The 23,469-nt window shown below is 34.0% G+C and overlaps 1 protein-coding gene across 1 annotated transcript in view; it reads right to left on the reverse strand.

Annotated features, from left to right (window-relative positions):
* Positions 1-6,514: 6,514 nt before the first annotated feature.
* PLPPR5 (phospholipid phosphatase related 5) overlaps positions 6,515-23,469 on the reverse strand; it is a 203,079-nt gene continuing 186,124 nt past the window's right edge. The window contains exon 6 of the mRNA XM_007485015.3: positions 6,515-9,935. Coding sequence (XP_007485077.2) covers positions 9,903-9,935 — 33 coding nt within the window. The 3' untranslated portion in view covers positions 6,515-9,902. The remainder of the gene's footprint in view (positions 9,936-23,469) is intronic.

Consider the following 23,469-nt stretch of genomic DNA (forward strand, 5'->3'; position numbering starts at 1 on the left):
GTTCTTGGTAATGCACCATTTTATTCCTTCAGACCTGTGTGATTTTGCTTCAAGTCTTTGCTAAAGTGTTCCTCTGTTCTATTTCTTGACTGTGACTAATTCTCATTCCTTTTCTCTCTATAACTGCACCCCACCCAAGTTCTCTTCTAATTCTCCTACCATCTCAAAATCAGAAGGAGAAATTGAAAACCTCTCATTTATGTCTTCTCTTTAAGTATTGGCCAATTGTTTCCTTGGTGTTTTCATCCATTTTCTTCTTTTCCTACCCAAGAGCAATTCTCCTGTATTATCTCATCACCTATAATACTGATTTGCTGATAAATGAAAAGTGTTTTCCTTTAATATTCATTCTTTCTTCTTCCTGATTTTTAATAATTATTTATTTTACTCCTTCAGTTCATTAGCCCACTGATTCTCTTGTTTGTCCTCAAAGTCTCTCAGATAATGGACATGGGCATTCCTGACCTTCTCTCACTTTGAACATGTGAAATCATTTAATTTCTTAGTATGCCAACATGTTTAATTTTTCCAATTTGATTAGTGTGCATTTGAAAACTAATCTTTTTTCTGCCCACAAATTTTTGATTCTTTTTTTTGTGCCTAACTCTATACCATAAAATATCATGCATTATAGTTATCTATTTGTGTCTTAATCTCTTTTAAACATCATACTCCAGAAGAACAGAGATATTTCCTTATCTGAAATGTGTATCTCTTCCAGATCAAGGAGTATATTTGTGTATCTCTTCTGGAACCAATACAGATGATGTTCTTGCTGCTTAATAAATGACTAAGTGAATGAATAGCTATTGAATATGTACCAGAGAGGAAAAGAGTCAATATATATTTTTTGTATCTAATATACTTGGAATATTCCTGGAAACCCAAGGAATTAGAAAGAGGCAGCAACTAGGATATAGAAGTGGAAGTTGAAAAATAGTAATGCTATCCTTTTTTAATATATGTTGTTAAAATGAACACTGCTATAGTCTCAATTGATGATAGCCCAGCTGCTGTGTCCATATGTCTTTTGAATTTCAAGAGTAGGACCAAACACACAGAATAAATATAAGCATGTCTAAAATGGTATGGATATGAGCCCAGCTGCTGTCACCATATGTCTAATGAATTTCCCATTTAAGTGGAGCAGAGTTATCCTGAATTTCTCGACTTTAATACGCAAATGGTGCTACCATACCAAAAAATACTGCACAGCTAACAGAGTAAGATATAGATGAGATTATTTTTATGTGAAGTAATGAGGGTCCACTTTCACTTATGATCATTTTGGATCTAAGGGTATATGTGGAAATACTTAAGAGAAAGTTTGCCATTGACATTGGAATATAAGCCAAGGTTTGCCTCTCATCTTAGAAACTTTGGTTTTCTGGCAGCTAAGAAAAGGACAAAATAACCATATCCATTCATTTGGATTTCTACCTGAACTTTTCTCTCAATTTACCTATTCAGAAAAAAAAGTAGAAGTAACTTTGTTTATCTAGTTGTTATATGTCCAACAATTTCAACTACATGGGGGAAAACATACAAATCAGAAGAAATACTTCTGAGTACAAGCAGCATGGAGAAAAATCTATCACAAAATCCATGATATTTAATTTAGAAGAGAGGATTAAAATAATTTCTTTTGTTGGTGTCTTAATTTTTCACATATACAAAAATTTGGTTGAGTTGCCATGGGCAAAGTTTCTTTATCTACATTTATTTCATCACTACACTCAGTGATCTGGGAACATGGAACAACAAATTGGGACTGAGGAGTGGAATTCAGGCTCAAAGGGAAGGGATTCATGGCAAGTTGGGTCTCCTGATTATTCCCATTTGTTTATTACTTTTTATTCCCATTCAATAATCACCAGAGATATACGTAACTTTTACAGAACTCTATCCAGTTACTATTCATTCACATTTATTTTTGATAGAATTGCTAAATCTGAAATGAGGTACAATCAAGGCACAACTCTTAGAGTTTTGTTGTTTATTGTTAATATTGGTAATTGGCAGTTCTTATATGGTTCTGACTATAGGACCTTCTTAGTTGAAATTTTTGTTTCTGAATGCTTGTAGAGTTATTTTCTTTGACCTCAAAAGTCTATACTGTTACTATGACACAATAGAAAATTTCATTTTTAGATAATTATAGATAATCTAATTCTTGAGTAATACTTTGTACCTTATGTGTGAATCTGTTTGATTCTGATTTGATTTGATGTATGAATCATTTCCTTTCTAATCTTTCAATTTCCTTTCTCATTTCCCATCCTGGAGTTCAGATTTTACACAGATACATACATACATACACATATATATATATATACATACACACACACATATATATATATATATATATATAGTATTTGCTTCATTTCTCTGGCAACTCTAATGGGTCTTTTGGCAATGCTACATTTTTTATTTGAGACTTTGCTTGCAGATGTTGGAGTATTATTATATTCTTCTTTGTATGACTTATCATCTATGTATCTAAAACACTTCTTACTATTTGTGTTGCAAGAAAGCAATATTGTCTGCATTCAACATCAGGACTGAGGCTGAGGCCAGAGTTTTAAGATCTCAGATTTGGCTGGGAAGGTCCAGGTTCTATATTTATTTATTTCATATTGAGTCCCTCAGGTATTTGACTTGACCAGTCCAACCTGTGGGCCTACTTGTAGGTTCATTGAGGTGGTCAGATGGTCACCCCAATACTTCAGTTCCTCCCTTAGAAGATGCTTCTCTAGGGAGTCCCAGAGATGAGAGATATCATGGCTGGAGCTTAATTCATGAAGCACAAGTTGGCCTCATTTAGAATGTTTTCCAGGGTTAAGTCAGATTCTCCCCTTGGGCAGTTTTCTAAATCCCTAGAGGAGAAATGTAACACCCCTTGCTTCATGCTGATTCCAGAACCCTAGCAATTACCTGGCACCTGAATGCTTTTCCTTCATGGTTCCAGGAAAGAGTGAGGCTTTAGGAAGGGCAATATTGTTCTACTCAAAATAGAAACTCAGAGACAGGGAAGAGTAGGAGGCTACCAGTAGAGGTAGACTAAATAACAGTGGTCTCCACTTCAGGGGAGAAGCTGTACTGAAGAACCTGGTGCAAGATAGAGGGATTGCATACTAGTCTTGAGCATAGAGGAATAGCAAAAGTGATGGCAAATGGACCAGCAGACAGAGCACTGGTAGAGAAGATGAAGGCTAGTCTGGGAGACAAGGAACTGACAGAAAAGGCTAGTTCCCAGATTCAAGGGGATGGTAGAAAAGAAGGAAGACTATTCTAGAGATAGAGGACTGGTAGAGAAGAAGGGAGGTTACAAGCAAGGGAGATGGAGGAAAGGCAAAATGTTGGAACTCTCATTCCAGAATTTGGCAGCAGAGAGTTATTAAAAAAGAAAGTCAAAAGTGAGATGGACTTGAGGGAGATCCAGGTATTTTTTCTGTCAAAAACAGTTAGAGCAAGAGACAGACCCTAGATAATGTCCTCTCAATTATATTTCTTTGTCACCAGTGACTTCTATTTGTTCACTTTCCCAGCATTTTTTTTTAATTTTTGCATCAGGGCCAGGTTCTGCATTCTTTTGAAAGGAATGGTGAGGTCTGGTTGTGTCCAGATCTTTATTATATGGGATCTGTTAACCATTTTCTAAATGTTCTGAGAGATATGTTTCTCAAAGACCTCACATATGGATTAGATCAACAAACTGTGAACTTCCAGCAATTTAAAAAGCCCATCATAGGGTTAGGTGTGACTCACATCTTCCTTGCCTGAGCTTTTCAAATTCCAGATTTTACTGTGGGAATCAGATGGACATCTACAGGCTCTAAGTGACCCTGGCTCATCAATGGTCTGTGTACCAGAACACCTCTCTGCCCTGAGTTCCTGGATCAGACTTTTCTGACTGGATCTCCTCCTTAGATGTTGAAGGATATAATCTATGTCTTCAGATGGAACTGGGCTTGAAAAAACACAGGTACTTTGGTTTCTCTTTTGATTGCTACTATGTTTCTTTCTTTTAAAAATATTGCTGCAGCAGATTTGAATTAATTTGATTCACAATTGATGAGAAAATTGTACAACAGTATGGAAGACATTACACTAGATCAAAACCTCATACATTATGGTAGGCTGATGCACATATATAGTTACATCATTAATAATAATGGGATTGGGAAAGATTGCCTATAGGAGATTGGATTTTAGTTGGGATTTAAAGCAATCCACTAGGTAGAGATGAGGAGGGAGAGCATTCCTGTCATTATGGATTGACAGAGAAAATGCCTAGGACTGAGAGATGGTGTGTCTTACTTATAGAAATAAGGAGGTCACTGTCATTGGTTCAAAGAATACATGACAGCATAAAGTATAAGAAGAGTAGAAAAGTAAAATGGAGCTAGATTATGAAGATTTGAATTTGAAACAGGATTTTGCGTTTGGTCTTGGAGGTGATAGGATTCTACTGGAACTGATTAAGTAGGGAAACTGTTTAGTCAGATCTGTGTTTTTGGAAAATTACTTTGTTGACTGAATGAAGGATGGATTGGGAGAGAGACCTGAGGTGGGCAGACCCACCAGCAGACTATTGCAATAGTCCAGGCATCAAGTGATGAGGGCTTTTACAAGAATTTTAACACTATCAGAAAACAGAAGGCATCAGATCTTAGCAACAGATAAGATATGGAGGTGAGAGAATGAAAAACCAAGGACACTGAGGGTGCTATTCTGAGGGTCTAGGAGTACAATATTACCTTCTACAATAATGGCAAAATTAATAGGGGGGAAGTGTATATGGGGAAAGATAATGAATTCTGTTTTGGATATGTTGAGCTTCAGGTGCCAATTGGAAATCTATTTGGAGATAAATGAAATACAGATGGAGATGTGGAACTGGAGGTCAGCAGAGAGATTAGGGCAGATTGGAGAATCATTAGCAAAGAGAAGGTAATTAAATCCTGGGGAGCTGATGAGATCACCAACTAAAGTAATATAGTGGGAAAAGAAGAAAACCATTCCAGCATCTTTGCCAAGAAAACCCAAAATGGAGTCATAAATAGTGAGACAACTGAAAAACAGCTGAACTTTAAAATAGGGCTAATAACATTTATCTATATATGAATGTGCATGCATGTATACATATATAAAACACATATTTGAGTATTCTATGTACATATTTTATTACATATTGTAATATATTATTATTTGTAATTAAATATATATTATATATTATTATATGTATACACATATTGTTTTACCTTGTAAATTTTTTTAAACCCTTACCTTCCATCTTGGAGTCAATACTGTGTATTGGCTTCAAGGCAGAAGACTGATAAGGTGGGGTCAAGTGACTTGCCCAGGGTCACACAGCTGGGAAGTATCTGAGGTCATATTTGAACCTAGGACCTTCCGTCTCTAGACTTGGCTCTCAATCCACTGAGCTACCCAGCTGTCCCCTTTACCTCATAAATCTTAAAGCACTTTAAAAAGTTCAGCAAGTCTTAGAAAGTAGAATGCTAGTCATGAAATCAGGAGGATCTAGGTTTAAATACTGCTCCAGTCTCAATAGCCACAGTTATTGACAAATCACAACTTCTTAGGCTTAGTTTTCTCATCTGAAAATAAAGATTATGAAATTAGCATTTACCTACCTTTTAGGATATTTCTCAAAAACAAATAAGGATCTATTTGTACAGTGCTTTGCAGACATAAAAGTACCAAAAAAGTATTTGCTAGTCAGCTATTGAAGTAAGAGAGTGAATTTTTTTTAAGCCTTCCATACCATGTACCCTGATCTCTCTATTGTGACAAAGTCCAAGCTATGTGAAATGGCTGGCCCGAGTTTAGAGTTTAGGCTATGGTCACAGTATAGTCAAAACCTCCCATGCCATTGTACTTAGGACCTTTTCCTCAGAACTAACCCAACTGAGGAGCTACTCAGGAGTTAAGTATAGGGAGGAAGAGAAAAGAATTTAAATTATGCTTTTTTCCCCCTTTGTGAAACAATATCAACCACACATTAACTCAGTAAATGTCTTTGAATCATTCCTACTTGCCAGTGTACTAGATTGCACAGAGAATATGGTACTTGAAGTGTAAATTAGGCTATTACATATATAATCAAGTCACCTTTGCCTGGATATGCAATACTAATTTAACAAATGAGGCTCTAGGGGTACAAAATCAAGAGTGTTTATCTCTAAGTGACCTGCTTAAATTCAAGATGAAGTAGGTTATTTATTATAAACATCCCATATCCATTCCATATTTCACCCTTCCTCCCTTGGGGATCTGGGCTCAAAAATACCTATAAGGGTTATGGTTCCACAATGATGCCTCAGTCCTTGGTGATGGGGAGAATTCCCTGCTTTCCTCACCCACTAATGCAAGTTTCCAAATAATTCCTGAATCATTCATTAAAAAATCGTATTAATGAAAACATTAACTTCCATTTAGGACATCCTATTCCACCTCACTCCTTCCCCCAAATAAAGGACTATACAAATACTTGGAAAAAAATTGAACTTTATTTTTTATTCATTTTAAAAATTTTATTTGAAAAATACAGTACACAGCAGAGCATCCTCCTCATTCTTCTTTATCCCACCCTCCCTTACTGATCCCCACCCCCATCCCCCACTTCCCCCCCTACCCTCTTTCCCACTGCTGGTTCATAAAGGAAATTGTATGGTAGATCTAACCCGAAATATTTGGCTGGGGTACATCCTGAGAAGAGAGAGGCCCAGTTAGAAGTTGAATAGACACAGTCTGTTGAAGAAGGTTCACCTCTCTTTTAACATAAAAGAGCCGTTTAAGTCATCTTAGAAATCAGAATAAGCATGTGCAGCTTTCCTGTCAAGCAAACAGGTATCTGAAATTTTCAGGTAGACCAATTGATAGTGACCTGGGCCCCTAAGGACCTAGAATAAAAAGGAGACATGTCTTCATCAGAAAGATGTGTATTTGCTTATTCTCTTGACAGTATATATATATACAGTTTTTACATGTTCATATTTTAACTCTTTCCCCCCATTATTCTGAGTAATAGTATCTAGGTTAAGGGCTCTTTCCTGACATTTGGTATTAATTATATACATGTATGTATAATATGCTTTTCCATATGGTGGGATCAATAAGTACTATATTGTATAAAGTTAACCCAAGGATCTTTGATTATGACTTGATATTACTCAGATTTATCTACATCAGTTTTTTTAAACAGAATTGTGCTTTTGAATATGCCCAAAATCCCACCCACCTGTTGAAATTTAGAACATGATTCAATATGTCTTTGTGTGATCACATGAAAGATGGGTGATTTCATAAAAATGCACCAATGTAGGATGCAATCTATGACTTAGTACATCATAGGAGTGTAGATTCAGAGTTAGAAGGAATCTTGAGGGTTCACTAAATGTCAGCTATAACATTTTACAGTTGAGGAAACTGAGGTTGCAGAAGGAGTTTCTTGTCCACAGTCATATGAGTGTTAAAAAAGTAGAATTAGGATCTGAATCCAGTTCTTGGACTGAGATACAACACTATCTCCCTGAGTCTAGAGAGTTGCACAGAAATATTAAGTGACTTGCCTAGTGTCCCACTGCTAGTTAAGTGTCAGAAGTGAGGTTCAAACCCAGGTTTTCCTGACTTGAAGTTCAATACTCTAACGACTATTCCATGCAGTCTTTATTTAATGGAGATTGTTAACCTTTCTAACACAGTAGTAAGTCAATTACTGTCAACTGGAAATAGATGTACAAAAGATTTGGTCCTTGGAAAGTGAATGTCAAGAGAAAAATGACCTAACTTGGTGGGTCATATTGATAGCTATTTTGGGAAAGAAACTATTCTGATTCCCTTCTGTTTCCCTTTCTTCTTCAATCCTTTCTTCCTCCTCCTGTGCTCATCCCCATTTTCTAAGTCTCTTCCTTAGCCTTTACAACTTCTGAGAGTTTTTTTGAGGCAGAGTGAAAATAGTGCTAGAAAAAAGACTGAGATTTTCATCCTAACTCCACCATTTGCTGATTGCATGATCTATTGGAAGTCACTTTAAAATTCTCTGAGCCTCAGTAAAATGGAAGTATTAATATCCATTCTATTTAATTCAGGCTATCATGAGGATCAAATAAGATAATCCCATCTTGGATTTAGAGATGGAAGGGACTCTAGAGGTCATATAGTCCAATTCCCTCATTTTATGGATGAGGAAAATGAAGCCCAGAGAGAATCTGACTTGCCTACATTCATCCATTTTGCACTTGGCAATTTTAAATAATCCCACAACTAAAAGAGGCTATAATCAACTCTTGGAAAATGCATTACTGCTGCTGTTGGATCATTTGTAGCATAAGAATACACAGCCATGTTATGAAAATAGAATACTGTTGCTGAATTCCTAGATGGAGATAGAGATACTCCATTTGTCAGACATAATGAAATCACTTCCAACAACAATCAAGGAAAGCCATAGATTTTTGTCTCTCATGGAACATGAGTCTTTGTATCTATTTGGAGAAATTTCAGAGGGAATCAAGGCTATTCTCACATTGTCAAGATCATAGAGCTGGATTACAATACTTCTTGGTAGTCCTATAAGCCAAAGATTTCTCACAATCATTTAAAACGCCAGATTTCAAAGTCTTTACTAGAGAAATAAATAAAATGTGAATTTTCTTATGTGATATTTTACCTTCATTCAGCAAAGATTCCTTCCAGATTAAGTTCAGTTGCTACAATATCCATGAATCTTTTTCTGGTACCATACTTGCCAATGCTTTCTTCCTCCTTAAATTGTTTTATCTTTATTTGTCTATGTATGTGACACATCACATAGCAGCATATAAATTCTTTGAGTGGAGGAATGGCATTATTTTCCCTTACATCTCTTGCACTAAACACAGTGCCCTGAATATAGAAAGTGCTTAATAAATGCTGGTTAATTGAATAAAATGGAATCTTACCCAGCTTGAAAACTAGTATCTTTTTTCACAGTCTTATCATCCTTTTGCTCAAAATTCAAGATAGGTTCCAAGAGATATGCTAACCAACTTTGTGACTCTCATATAGCATGGATGATATATAATTGTGTACCTTTTTCCCATTTAAATTACATAGACATTTTGAGCAGCCAGTGTCTGGGATGGAGCCTTTAACCTATTCTGAGATACTATTACCAACACAGTGTTGACCAATAAGAGTCATCACTGTTTTATATGGTTATTTCACTATCCTACATACAATTTGCATTCAAAAAACCCTACTAATTAACATTTTGACAACAATTATCAGGAAAATCCAAATAAATATTATTTTTAATTATGATACATCACTCATTACAGTAAAAATGGGCATTTTCCCTTCAAAAGCAGGAGCACCAGTCTGAGAATAGTCAGGAGGAATGGTATTTTAAGTGACATGTACTATAATACAATGTGCAAATGTCATTTGAATACATAACATATTTTTTAAAAGAATCTTTACACACAGAAATATGCTTCAATGAAAATGACTGTACTGAATGCAAAAAAGACACAAACTCCCCTAAACTTTTTGATTCTGAAAGCTTGTTTTAAACTAAATATGGCATACTGCTGAATAGATATATGAATAATTGAAAAGTTTAACTAAACTCATATAGTAGATTCTCTCATACATATCTGGTGAGCAAATAGCTTGCTTTCCATATCTGAGATGGTTTTGTGGGAACATGATATGAAAGTTGAGTACCAAAGGAACATCTTTTCAAAATAAAATTGACATAGACTTTAATATTGTATGAATGATCAGCAACCAGACATTTTTATAAACTGATCCTGCTGTCAAAAAACTTTGGGACTCATGAATGGACTGTGAAAAGGGATGATGTCCAGTGCAGTGAAAAAGCATCCAGTTCAACATCATGTGACTTCTGCGAAGGCTGTGATGTGGTTCTGTAAATGCAAGAGAAAATTCAGTCAGAATCATGGAAACATTGGCTTTGGATTTTGTGGTAGAACTATTTTTTTAATGCTCTGATATGAATAGGTAGTTATCATAATAGAAAAGCGGTCATACTAATACCTTATTTATCCTCTTTTTTAACTCATACATCATTAAGTGGTTAAAACACTAAAATATAGAACTGGGTCCTATGGAATTTTAGTGCCAGTGATATATCTTATTAACTCAATTTATTTTAACTGGTTAAATAGACTAGCGTTCCATATCTGTCCCATTCATAATTAACACTGAAATCAGGAGGTAACCTCTGGTACCAGTTTTCAGTGTTAATAGAATTTTAATGTTGCTCTATGTTGCATTTTAAGTTTAATTGCTCCCTGTGAGACAGATGGCAGGGAGTGAAGTAGGGAAATGCTTGGGCTGAAAATGATGCTTGCTAACTGACAGGAAGTTTCTCCACATTTTGTTTTGATGCATAATTCAGAGTCAGACTCTTTGTTTGCAAAGCTTTAGTTGTTTACATCTCACAAAATTCTTCATGGTCTTTATAGGTTTTGGCTCTATTTATTAAATAAATAATTTTTCGATGGATTTAGATATTGCAGACCAGATCATGCTTCTTATAATACTACAGCAAAAGCTTTATGTAATATGTTTGTCAATGATATTACCAGAATCTGAGTATTAGCTTTCTTCCTCCCTAGCATTACATCTAAGTAGTCTTGAATGTTTGTTTTTTCCTCTCATGTGTATAATGCTAACCACCTTTAACTGCTGTGAAGGCTAACTTATGATATGTTGCTCCCTCCAATGACTCTTGAATCATATATGCTCTTTGAATTAAATGCTTGTTTCACCAACAGGAAAATGCTTTTAGCCATTATAATGGTAAGGGAAAAACTGTTAAGTGTCTTCCTTTACAAAGTACAAAGATGGGAGGGACTTCATTCATATTTAATCAGAACATCAGAAATTCATAGTCACTATTGACCAAGGTTTCTGTTTTAGTTTTTTATAACGCTTTGAAAAGTGGAATTCTGGGGGTAGGGAAGATGAATGTGGGTTCTCCAAATAGTTTCCATATCATCTTTTTGCAAATCAGATAGAAAGAGTATTTAATTAAAGCCAGAATCGAAGAATAATGCCCTCCATATCCACTTGGGTCATTTGAAGGGAAAGAAAAATGGTTTTTATGAAAGACATAAGTAAAAATTTCAAAATATCCCTTTTGCAATAAATGAAAATAAGCTGAGTGAGAGGAAATGGGTTTAGATCTACGATTTCCTTGGTGTAGAGAACCCAATATGTAAAAATTTCCTCTGTAAATATTGATGAGCAATTTTAGGCATAGAATATTGTATGGTAAACTGAGATATTAAATTAATAGCTCATGGTAAAAACAAATATGGAGACATCAGACCAGACCTGTGATTTCATTGGCATAAGAAACTCCCAGTGATGAAATTCACTCTACCAAGGCAGATCAACACCCTTCAACGTTAATGGAAGGGAAAAGCATTTCTTAAGTGCTTACTCTGTACCAAAGAATAAAGGGAGACAGTCCCTATTTCCAAAACATTTTTTCTAATTGTAGGAAGAGTTTAGCTGGTGGATTGATAAAAAACCCCAGCAGACTTTATAGGGTTGTGGAGAGGTCAAGGGGTCTCAGGATGCAACTGGGAAGAAGAGAGCCTTTGGAGATCTCAGTGGGAAAGTCTTAGTGTAGGAAGGTGAAGTGGTTGGGAACATGAAGAGATGAAGTAAATTGTGACATAGCCAATAGGTGTTAGAGGACAGATTTTACCTTTAATAAGTAATTGACTATAAAACTGCTTTTCTTCATGCAATCTTTGAAACTTAAACCTGAAGAGTACCTACTTTATTTTCTAATCTTAAGTAGAGAAATTATCAAACAGCTGACCAGACATAATCAACTTTCCTGGTTCTATCATAAACTCTTAACATAAATATTATGACTGATTTTTCATGTTTGTCTTTGCCCAAATTGTTAAGAAGTCATGACAAAGAAACCAAAGAAAGTAATTCGACATTTGCAAGGCTTGCTGAGCTTACTAAAGAAAAGCACAAATGTAGCCTCATAAAGTGCTTTTCCATCATAATGGTAGAATCCCTCTTAAGTGTGTGGAAGACCAGATAGATTAATTGAAAATGAAAGATTTTATATTGAATCCATATGGATCAAGTTATCTGCAGTCAGTAAACTGAAACCATCATGGATTTCATACCAAAACTGGACCGATGTTCATACAAAGTGGGCAGTGTCTGGTAATAAACTATAAGCATTTGAGGGTTCAGTGGGAAAATAGGAAGGATAACAGGGGAGAGATCATGGACAGGAGGGAAAGTAGGAAGACAAAGCAAAGAATAAACAAGTGCTGCTTCATAGGGCAGTCATCCTGGGATCTGCATTTTCATCAGAGACCTAGAAAATGAAGTAGTGAGTTTGCTCATTAAGTTTGCTGCCAATGACACCATGCTGGCATGGATAACCAGCACCCTGGAAGACAGAATCAGAATTCTAAATGACTTTAATAAATCAGAAAAGTGATAAGAAAGAAACCAAACTAAACTCCAAAAGGACAAGTGTGGGCAGTACAGCAGGAGAGGCAAAACAAATTGCATCCATCCAGAAAAGGAATAATGAGTTCTGAACAAATAGGGTCTCTGAAAATCTTGAGTTTTCAGTGAATAAAATGACTACAAGTCTATGAAGTAACATTGCAGTTAGGAAAATTAAACCAAAAAAAAAACCCCAACACCCAAGCATCATAATGATATGTCTGTGACTACATCTACTGATTCATTGTTGTTATATCTACAGGGAGGAGAGAGATGAAAACAGTAGTCATGACATTTAAAACATTCAATATGTTAGCACATAACCTTGAATTCTGTCTTCCTTCCCTCTTTCATCTCTGGCCAAAAAAATGAAATTCATGTGTTCTTGATATAAGTTAAGCAAAACAATGTGGTTTCTCATTTGTCTCTCCAGCCAGCCTGTACATCACAGATCTTAGATTCCTTTTGGGAAAAGTTTCTTTAGGATAATAATCAAATCTCAGCTACACAATCTTACACATATACCAAGGTCACTTTGCAAATGATTTTTCCTGAATAATTTCTAGTGGCAGTGCTCTTCTGTTTGGGTTTATCTAATTTGAAACCTTTGTCTCTCAACCCTGAAAAACCAATGACAAATTACTAGATTGCAAAGTCTCTCGCTCTTCCCCAAACCCTACAAACTGCTCCAAAGGGCAATGGCATATCTGTTAGCTGTCAACACAATGTCTATACATTTTTCTGAATATCTTAAGTAATTATGGGGAAAATTATATTCAGAAGTCTACTTGGGCTATAGAAGTACATTTCTCTATATATCAACTCATGTTTTGTGTATGGGATAACTTTTGCTGACACAGTCTAAAAGCAAAAAAAAAAAGTAGTGTTTCCTTAGCAAAATATCCTTGATTTTACTGATGAGGAAACTAAGCCTGAGAGATATTAAATAACTTGCTCATGGCCACACATCTAGTAGGCATCCAAACTGGGAGATAGAAAAATGTCTCCTGAAACCAAGTCCAGGAATCTATTTCATTCTCCTACATTGCCCACAAGGAAAATTAATTCATTTGGGGGTGGGGGTGGTGGAATTCACTTGTTTAGGGGGAAAGTGTAAACATGTTCCTCACTACACTGAATTTGGTAGAATTACTAAGAATTCCTTACAGTTCTCATCTACCAAATTCTGTCATTCTAAGCTATATATGATACACATAATAAAGGTTTGTTTTTTTTTTTTTTGCTGGGTTCTTGTGGCATTTTTTACAAATGAGCACAAATGATAAATTTGAAATATATATATATATATATATATATATATATATATATATATATATATATATCCCTAATCATAATCATGCAGACAGGTATGTCATTTCTCTCCCAGAAGTTTTTAAAGAAAACTGAATGCCAAAATTTCATTTGGTCTTTTCATTTCACCTTTCCAAAAAAAAAATTCTCCCTATGGTTTAAATGAGGAAAATTTGTGGTAAGCTGCTTTACAATGGACTCCCCCTTTCATCAGGCCACAATACAGAACTCAATGAATGCAATTGTAAACCTTGTAAAAATGCAAACAAATATGAGGGACACCAAGCACTCATGCAGAAATGTTTAAATCAGAGACACAAAAGGTTTATGGTGATACCATTTTCAACAGTTAAATAAGAGGACTGATTACTGGTACATTTAGGTAATTATACATGCTGGAGAGGAAAGAGCAAAAACTGAATACAAAGAACCGTGGCATATTTTAAATGAACCATTCTTTGGCAGTAATTCATCCAAATCCACAGCAAATAAGGAAGTAAAATGCTAAGGGCTTATCCTTGAGTGCAGGGTTCCTGGGGGTGGAAATGACCACTTTCTTTGTCAAAAATAGCTTTAGCATGTGGACTTGTTCATTTCAAATTCTTTAATCAATCTTCTAAAGGCTTCAGATTGTGCATGAAAAATCATTTTTTCCTTATTCATGGCCTGTGTTGCCTTTTTCTGAACTTACATTGTCTCTCTGGTTTTTTTAAATCATATTTTAAAATCACAAAACTAGCATTAATTATGCCATGAAAATTTGGCTATGCTTTTCTACCTGACAAGATCTGCCTCTCACTTATTTCAATTTTTTAAAAATAGAAAAATGAAAAGAAATCTCACTGGGGAAGTTATTAGAATTAAAGCACAAGGGGAAAAATCTTTAAAAAGCTATAATTAACAGCAATCAGAAATGAAAGCTACCATGTTGAAGAAATGCTTATTTCTACCCTTTGAGCAGTTAAACACCAGGGCAAATTTTGTAGCTAAAAGTAGAGGGAGAAAATGTTTCTGCCACTCCATTTTCTGATCACCCTTTTACTGTGATCTAAACCTGCACAGAAGGATGTGATTTCCTTTCTTTGCCTTAGCTTTAAAACCAATCCCACACACTTAGTGCGCTCTAGCGCACATACGTTTATTGCCTTAATTGAAGATGTTCAAATTGGTTTACTCCAGTGATCCAGCTGAAGAACCTAGCCAGGCAGTCTTTAAAAGAATTTCCTTGTGAAGTTTCTTCTTGAAAATGATCAATACCTTGGATCTGGGACACCTATGATATGTTATAAATCATTTAATTGTACTTAAATGTTAGTTCATCTATTTACATTTTATACCATTATAATCAAATCTCCGCAACTTGTTCATGTAAGACAAAATGTTTAGCTTAGCTAATCTCTCTCTCTCCATCTTTGTTGTTAGAATTCAACTCCATTCTTTAAGCTGAAAAAAGTAGGTGGCATGAATATACTTACATTTTTATTATTCATCCTTCTGCATCATCATTGACTGATACATTAAAATAGCAGTTCTCAAAAAAAAAAATCCAGCATTTATCTATGGTGGTAATCTTTACAATATCATAACAATTGAAACTGGCCCAGGCTCACATCTTTGAACTTTGGGTGTCTTTGTCACCCATTATCACATATGACCTTTTCCCTATGGAGAGTTAAGGGTATTAAGAGTTCTAAATATGATATGGTTCAAAAAACCACAACTAAATGTGTTTTCTTGTTATTGCTCACTAACTGAAAAAAAAATCTTTTGTGAGGAGGCAGACCCAGGGTTCCTGCACAATTTTTCTGGCAGAAGAAATAGGCAGAACATGTCTATCTCTGGAGCAAAATAGATGAACACTTCTCATGCTTTTGAAAAGACAGATATTAGCCATATGGGTTTAAGGCCTCCCAAATTCTCAGTTTTCCCACTGATTATGCCTATTTTATCTTATTATTGTCTCTCACATATTGTTATGAACTCTTACACTTCAGCTTTTACATCATTGCATGACTAATTAACATCTTTCATACACACACACACACACACACACACACACACACACACACTTACCTGACCTCCATTTTAAATATAACCAACTTCTATTTCACTATTTCTATTTCACTCAATCATTAAGTCTATGTCCCATACCACAAACTGGGACCAGATCCTGTCACTATGTAGAATGATACCAAATGGTCATCAACTATGAAATAATGTATTGACTTTCTTCAGTAAGGGATTTAGGTACATAAGTTATGTCTATGTTATTTCTAAATGTGAGAATATATATCATATATTTAATGAAATAACATACTAATAGAAAAAATTAGCTACTCAGTGTTGTTGATGTTGCACTATTATTTCAGTAAACAAGATAAGAGGGCAAAATAAAATTACACCTATACAGAAAAATGGAACAGAACCATTCTTGTAGAAGCAAAGATTCAGCAGAAGTGGTTTTCCCAGTGCTAAAAGACAATATCAAAATATCTCTGCTCAATTACAGATAGAAAATATTTTATGAGATATTTTTCAGTTACATAGACAGAGTACTCGTCAGGAATATAAGTTAAAAAGTATGAATATAACAACTTATACACCTATGTTGTAGAGGGGAAGGACAAAGTCCAACAGGCTCTATCCAAAATGACCTTATATTTTAATTGGAGAGATAAATGGACATACCGAACTTATCATCATCTCAATACTTTCCTCTTTCAGATCTTACCCTGTCCATGACAATAAGACACTTTATTTTATGGCATACCTAATTATATTGTCTTGCAGTGCTCATGACATATAAAAGCCAAAAGGGCATTATTAAGATTATTATAGTAGGGGTTGTAGAGACTGATGAAGCAGGACAATTCTGTGAAGATCTTAATCAGATCCTTCAAACTGAGTCAACATAGTTTAAAAGGTATACCTTCAAAAATGGACAGCAGCCATTCTGTTGGAAAAGATGATTCAAGCTTAGAAAATAAAATAAGCCAAACACATAGTATATTGATAAAAATAGATCCTTAAATATTATGGATGTTTTCTTTAAGACACATTGGGCAATACTAGAAAGAAAAACATTGAGTAAATTTTATAAGAAAATGGTCTATAATACAGAAGAGGAAAAACTAAATGTATGAAAAATAGTCACAATCTAAACTATGGCACCCAGGAATTTGCCAATCTCATCTGGAATATGGGGAGAGTAATTAGAATCACTTTTCAAGCACTGAACATTTTCATGTCCCCAATTATGAGCTGTCCTTGAGATTCTAGAATAGCACATTACCCAATACCTCAAGGAAGTATCAACAGGACCAATCCAGATTTCCACTTGAAAATGTTCAGAGTTCAGCAAATCTGAATTCAGGAAGTAAACTTGAAGAATGAATCTATTAAAAAAAGAGAATTCCACCATAAAAAGCTAAAATAATGACAGAAATGACCAAGATAGAAACCCAGATGTAGAAAATGACTCCAAAATATCTACAAACAAAATCTCAAAGAAAAATATAGCTTGGGCACAAATTAAATAAAAATTCCTAGAAGAGATGAACTAATAATTTAAAATGTATTTTATGTTTATCAATGAAAAGAGAGCACTAGAGGAAAAAATGGGAAAAGAAATGAGAGCTATGAAAGGAAGATTTGGAAGCAAATTAAGAGTTTGGCACAACCTTATCCACAAACTATTTGAAATTTAGAATAAACTAAATAGAAGCCAGCTACTATGTGAGAAATGAGAAAATATTAAAAAAAATCAAGGGACTAAAAAAGAGAAGAAAAAATAAAGTATCTCATAGTAGAAACAATTGGCCTGCAAAACAAAGAGAGCAGAAAAGAATTAACCATCCATGGGCCACTAAAAGCAGAATCAGAAAAAGAACCTAAAATCATATGCAAGTAATTTTAAAAGGAAACTTTGATCAATACTGAACATGTCTTTACCAAATGACATAGAATCAAAATTCCTAAAAGAGAGTTACAAAAGGAAATAGACAATAAAGCTAATTAGTGAGAGAGCAGCCCATCCCTCTCAGAATTTGGTAAATCAAACCATAAAATAAAAAGAAATAAACTAAAAATGTGAACATAATTTTATAAAAGTTAGATTTGGTAGATATCTGGTGAAAAATGAATAGGAATAGAGAGGAATGTATTTTTTCAGTAGTACATGGGACCTTTAAAATAATTGGCCATAAAAAGGACTTAAAAGCCTTACAAACAAAGCAGAAAAGCAGAAATATTAAATACACAGTTTCAGACTAAAATACCATAAAATTACACTCAACAAAGTGCTGGAGAAAAAAAAGATTAATAATTAATTGGAAACCAAATAACCAAAATAAATTTTGGATGCAGGCAAAGCAGTACTTGGGGGAAATTTCATATTTCTAAATGCTTACATTAATAAAAGAAAATAAAAGAGCAGATCAATGAATTGGGTATGCAACTAAAATAAAGCTATAAAAAGGTTAAATTCCAAATTAAACACCAAATTAGAAATTCTTACAATCAAAGATGAGATTAATAAAACAAAGTAAGAAGGCCATTGAACTAAAAATAAGACAAGGGACTTGTTTATGGGGGGAAAATCAATAAAATAGATAAAGCATTGGTTAATTTATTATTTAATTTAATTAACAAAAAGAAAACCAAATTACCAGTATCAAAAATGAGGATAAATTTACAACCAATGAAAAGGAAATTAGTTATTAGGAATTATTTTGCCCAATTATATGACAATTAATCTGATAATCTAAGTGAAATATATGAATGTTTAAAAAGATATATAAACTTTCCACATTAGCAGAAGAAATGGAATACTTTATTATGTAGGTAATGGAATACTAACCTATCTCAGAAAGGGAATTTAATAAGCTATCAAAGAATTCTCTAAGAAAAAGTCTCCTGGGTCACATAGATTCACAAAATAATGCTACCACACATTTAAAATACAATAATTCCCAACATTATATAAGCCTTTTGAAAAAAAAGTAGGTAAGGAAGGAACTCTACCAAATTCCTTTTTTGACACAAATATAATGCTTATATCTAGACAAGGAAGAGAAAAAAGAAAATAAAACTATAGATGACTCTCCCTAATGACTATGCAAAATTTTTAAATGCAAAAAAATTAAATAAAATCCTTGCAAGGAGATTTCAGCAATATATCTCAAGGATAATATACTATGACCATGAATTTTATACTAACAATAAATTAATGTTATAATATTAGAAAAGTCATCAGTATGATTGACTATATCAATAACAAAACCAACAGAAACCATATCATTATTTAAGTAGATGCATAAAAGGCATTTGACAAAATTTTAACATCCATTATTATTAAAAAATTAGAGAACATTGGAAAAATGGGATATTCCTTAAATGATGAAATAGTATTTATATAACATCAAAAACAAAAATCATCTTCAATGGAAATTAATAGGACCTTCCCATCAAAGTCAGGGGTGAAGCAAGAAAGCCCATTTATAACCACTACTATTCAATATTGTACTAGGAATGCTAGCTATAGCATTAAGAAAATAAGAAATTGAAGGAATTAGAATAGGTGATGAGGAAATAAGGATATTACTCTTTTATAGATGATATAATAGTATACTTGGAGAATACTAGAGAATCTACCAAACAAGTACTAACTTTAGCAAAGTTATAGGATATAAAATAAACTCAAATAAATCATCAGCATTTCTCTATACCACCAACAAAGTCCAATAGCAAGAGAAAGAAGTAAAATCCCATTTAAAATAAGTGTAGACAATATAATACCTGTAGGTTCACCTGCCAACACAAACACAGGAACTACATGATCACAACTATGAAACACTTTTTACACAAATAAAGTCAGCTCTAAACAATTAGAAAATGTTAATTTCTCATGGGAAGGCTGAGCCAATATAATTAAAATGACAATTCCTATTTAGTGCTATACAAATGAAAATGCCCCCAAACTATTTCATAGCACCATAAACAACAATAACAAAATTCTTCTGGAAGAACAAATGGCCAAGAATATGAAGGAAATTAATTTTAAAATATAAAGGAATGAAGCTTTAGTTGAACTGAATATCAAAATGTATGATAAAGCAGCAATAATCAAAGCAATATGGTACTAGCAAAGAAATAGAATAGAGGATCAATAGAACAAATTGAATATTTGATACATAGTAATAAATAAATACAGTAAATTAATGTTTAATAAACTCCCAAATCTAAACTTTTTGAAGAACTCATTATTTAAAAAAAAAACTGCTGGGAAAACTACAAAAAGTATGGGAGAAACAAGGCACAAAAAATACCTAACACTATATAGCAAAGTAAAGTAAAAATAGATATATGTAATAATAATAGTAATAGTATTGCTGTTTCAAACAGTATGCAGTTTCATGGCCCTTTGGACATGGTTCTAAATTGCTCTCCAGAATGATTGTTTCAGTTCAAAATTCCACTAGCAGTATATTAGTGCTCCATTTTTTTCCATATCACCAGCATCATCTATAATTTCTGAGAGATATAAGGTGGTCCCTGAGTTGTTTTAATTTGCATTTCTCTTATTAATAGTAATGGAGTATTTTTCCATATAATTAAAGATAGTTTAAATTTCTTCTCTTTTCATCATTTCCTTGACAATTTGTCATTTGGAGAATCTTCCTTAATTCTATAAATTTGACTCAGTCCTCTTTATATTTGAAAAATGAACCCTCTGTCAGAAACACGCTACAAAATTTTCTCCCAGTTTGTTGTCTCCCTACTAATTTTGGTTGCATTTTTAAATTTTTAGTTCAATATGGTTACTTATTTTTTTATTTTTAGTTTAATATAGTTACCTATTTTACATGTCTTAATGTTCTCTGTTCGTTTGGACATCAATTTTTCCCTTGTCCATAGATCTTGCAGGTAAATTATTCTATGCTCCCCTAATTTGTTTATGGTTTCACTCTATTTCTAAATCATATATCTTTTTGTTGTGGCCTGATGACTCCCATATTAAAAAAAGAAAGAAAGAAAATGCCACGGGCAAGATCCAACCTCACTCGCAACTCCAGGGGTTCCCAACATGTGGCGAAGGATCAGTCAAGAAAATAACAAAGGGAAGACAGCTGTATATTTATGGCCATGTCCATGCTTTGCATCTGATAACTGCTCCGCCATCCCCAGGCTTGATGTTTATTTTTATACTAATTTTCTTGGCACACAGATACATTACCTAACACATATGTCTAAATAGAGATAATTGGAAAAGTGATACATTAACTTTTTTTTTTTAAACCCTTACCTTCTGTTTTGGAAGGTAAGGGTTTAAAAAAAAAAGACTGACTCCAAGGCAGAAGAGTGGTAAGGGCTAGGCAATGGGGGTCAAGTGATTTGCCCAGAGTCACACAGCTGGGAAGTGTCTGAGGCCAGATTTGAACCTAGGACATCCCATCTCTAGGGCTGACTCTCAATCCACTGAGTAACCCAGCTGCCCCCTACATTAACTTTTAACAAATCACTTAATTAACATTCTATATTCTTGTATTATGATTACAGATTCTTGATAGAATAAAGGTTTCACACAAGATAAATGATTTTGCCACAGGTGACTTAATTTTCTCATTCCCCTGTGGGAAATTTTTGGACTTACAATCAAGGAAGATTACTTATTATTTTTAATAAAAAGGAATAATTCATCAGAATTTCTTAAAGACAGTTCAACCATCATATCATTGAGGTTGAGAGGTACTCGGAACACAATTAAGATTTAATATTAGACTGATCATTTTTCAGGATTTATTAGGGAGTTTCTCAAGGGGAAGAATCAAGTCACTGAGGCATGATGAAGCCTGGTGTACCTGCACATTTTGTATGGGCCTTTATGATTGATTTGTATGCTGGCTTCATGAGAATAAGTTTCTGTAAGTGGGAAATTTCTGGGCTTGGCTTGTAGCTGCGATTTTACTGAGAGTTATGTACCTAAGTAAAAGTTAACCCATGGTAATCTTTTAGGATTGGGTTTGAGGGTCTGATCTTTTGGTGATGTTTTGAAGAAATAGAGTACAGGTATTTTGCTCTTGTATTATTCCTTCTGAGGTTAGGTGGAATAGTAATCATGTCAATTCCATAGGTAAGGGATGTTAATGAAAGAGGTTATGAGTGGGCAATCTCATCTTGCCAAGGGCCACTCTGTGGCCTCCTTAGCTACCATGAGTGACTTTGTCAAGGTGTTGAGGCCTGATGGCTCCCAGCACTAGGTTTGTTCCCAAAGAGACCAAAATCAGAAAAAAAGCATCTGATTGTATGAAAATTATTTATAGTAGCATTCTTTGTGGTGGCAAAGAATTAGACACTGAAGGAGTGTTCATTAATTGGGGAATGGCTAAATGTGTGGTATATAGTATATATATATATATATATATATATATATATTATTCCATTACAATCAAATACCTATATATTGGTATTTGATTGTAATGGAATATTTGATTGTAATGGAATACTATTGTGCCATAAGAAATGATGAACATGATGATCACAAAAAATTGGGGAGGACTTATATGAAGTGATGCAAAGTAGAGTGAGTGGAGCCAGGAGAACATTGTACATAGCAATTCAATTATAAATTACTTATTATCAGCAATGCAAAGATCCAGGGCAACTCCCAAGGTGCTCATGATGAAAAAGGCTATAGAAGGAATTGACAAAACCTCTATTCATATTCAAGCATACCATTCTTCACTTTATTTCCTCCATAATTTTTTCTCTAGCATATGCAATATGTACCTTCTTTCACAACATGATGAACATGAAAATATATATTATATAATAACACATGCAACCTATGTCATATTACCTGCTGTATTAGGGGAAAGGATTGGGAGGGAGGGAGAGAATATTGATCACAAAATGTCAGAAAATAATTATTAAAAATTATATCAAAATGTAATTTGGAAAAATGTGAAAACTGAAAAAAGAAAATATTCAGAATATCATAGAACCAAAGGACAAAGTAGAAATAGAAAAATCCACCAATCCCCTCCTCAAAGAAATGAATGGAAATTCTTTAAGTTCATGAAAGACAAAATCCAAAGTTTCCAAGTCAGAGAAAAAGCATCCAGAAAGAAGATACCCCAAGTATCAGGCAGACAAGATGAGATGAAAATTAGCCACAATGACAAAGTAATTCAGAATATCATATTCATGAAATAACCAGGAATGATTTGTTCAGAGAAACAACATAATTCTATAGTAGGAGAAAAATGGATCTTTAATAAAATAGAAGCCTTCCAGGTAATTACAATAAAATGACTAGAGCTACATAAAATCTTTGAAGATTAAACACAGGAGTTAAAGGAAATATAAAAAATATATAAATGAAAAATCATAGGAAACTAAAAGCTTTTGGTGGCTCTCCTTTTCTTACTGAATAATATGGCTGACTTGAGTATTCAAGGGTGCTATAAACCAGCTTCTATTTACCTTGTCATGCTTGTCCTGTGCTACTCCACAATCTATACATTATGTTCCATAAAAATTGGATTATTATCTTTCATTTGTTCTTATGTGGTCCTTTCTTATTGTTCCTTTACTTCCTCATGCTAAGAATGGATTAATTTCCTTTTCTCAATC

This window comes from Monodelphis domestica, chromosome 2 (genome assembly GCF_027887165.1).
Source record: "Monodelphis domestica isolate mMonDom1 chromosome 2, mMonDom1.pri, whole genome shotgun sequence".
Taxonomy (NCBI): Eukaryota; Metazoa; Chordata; class Mammalia; order Didelphimorphia; family Didelphidae; genus Monodelphis; species Monodelphis domestica.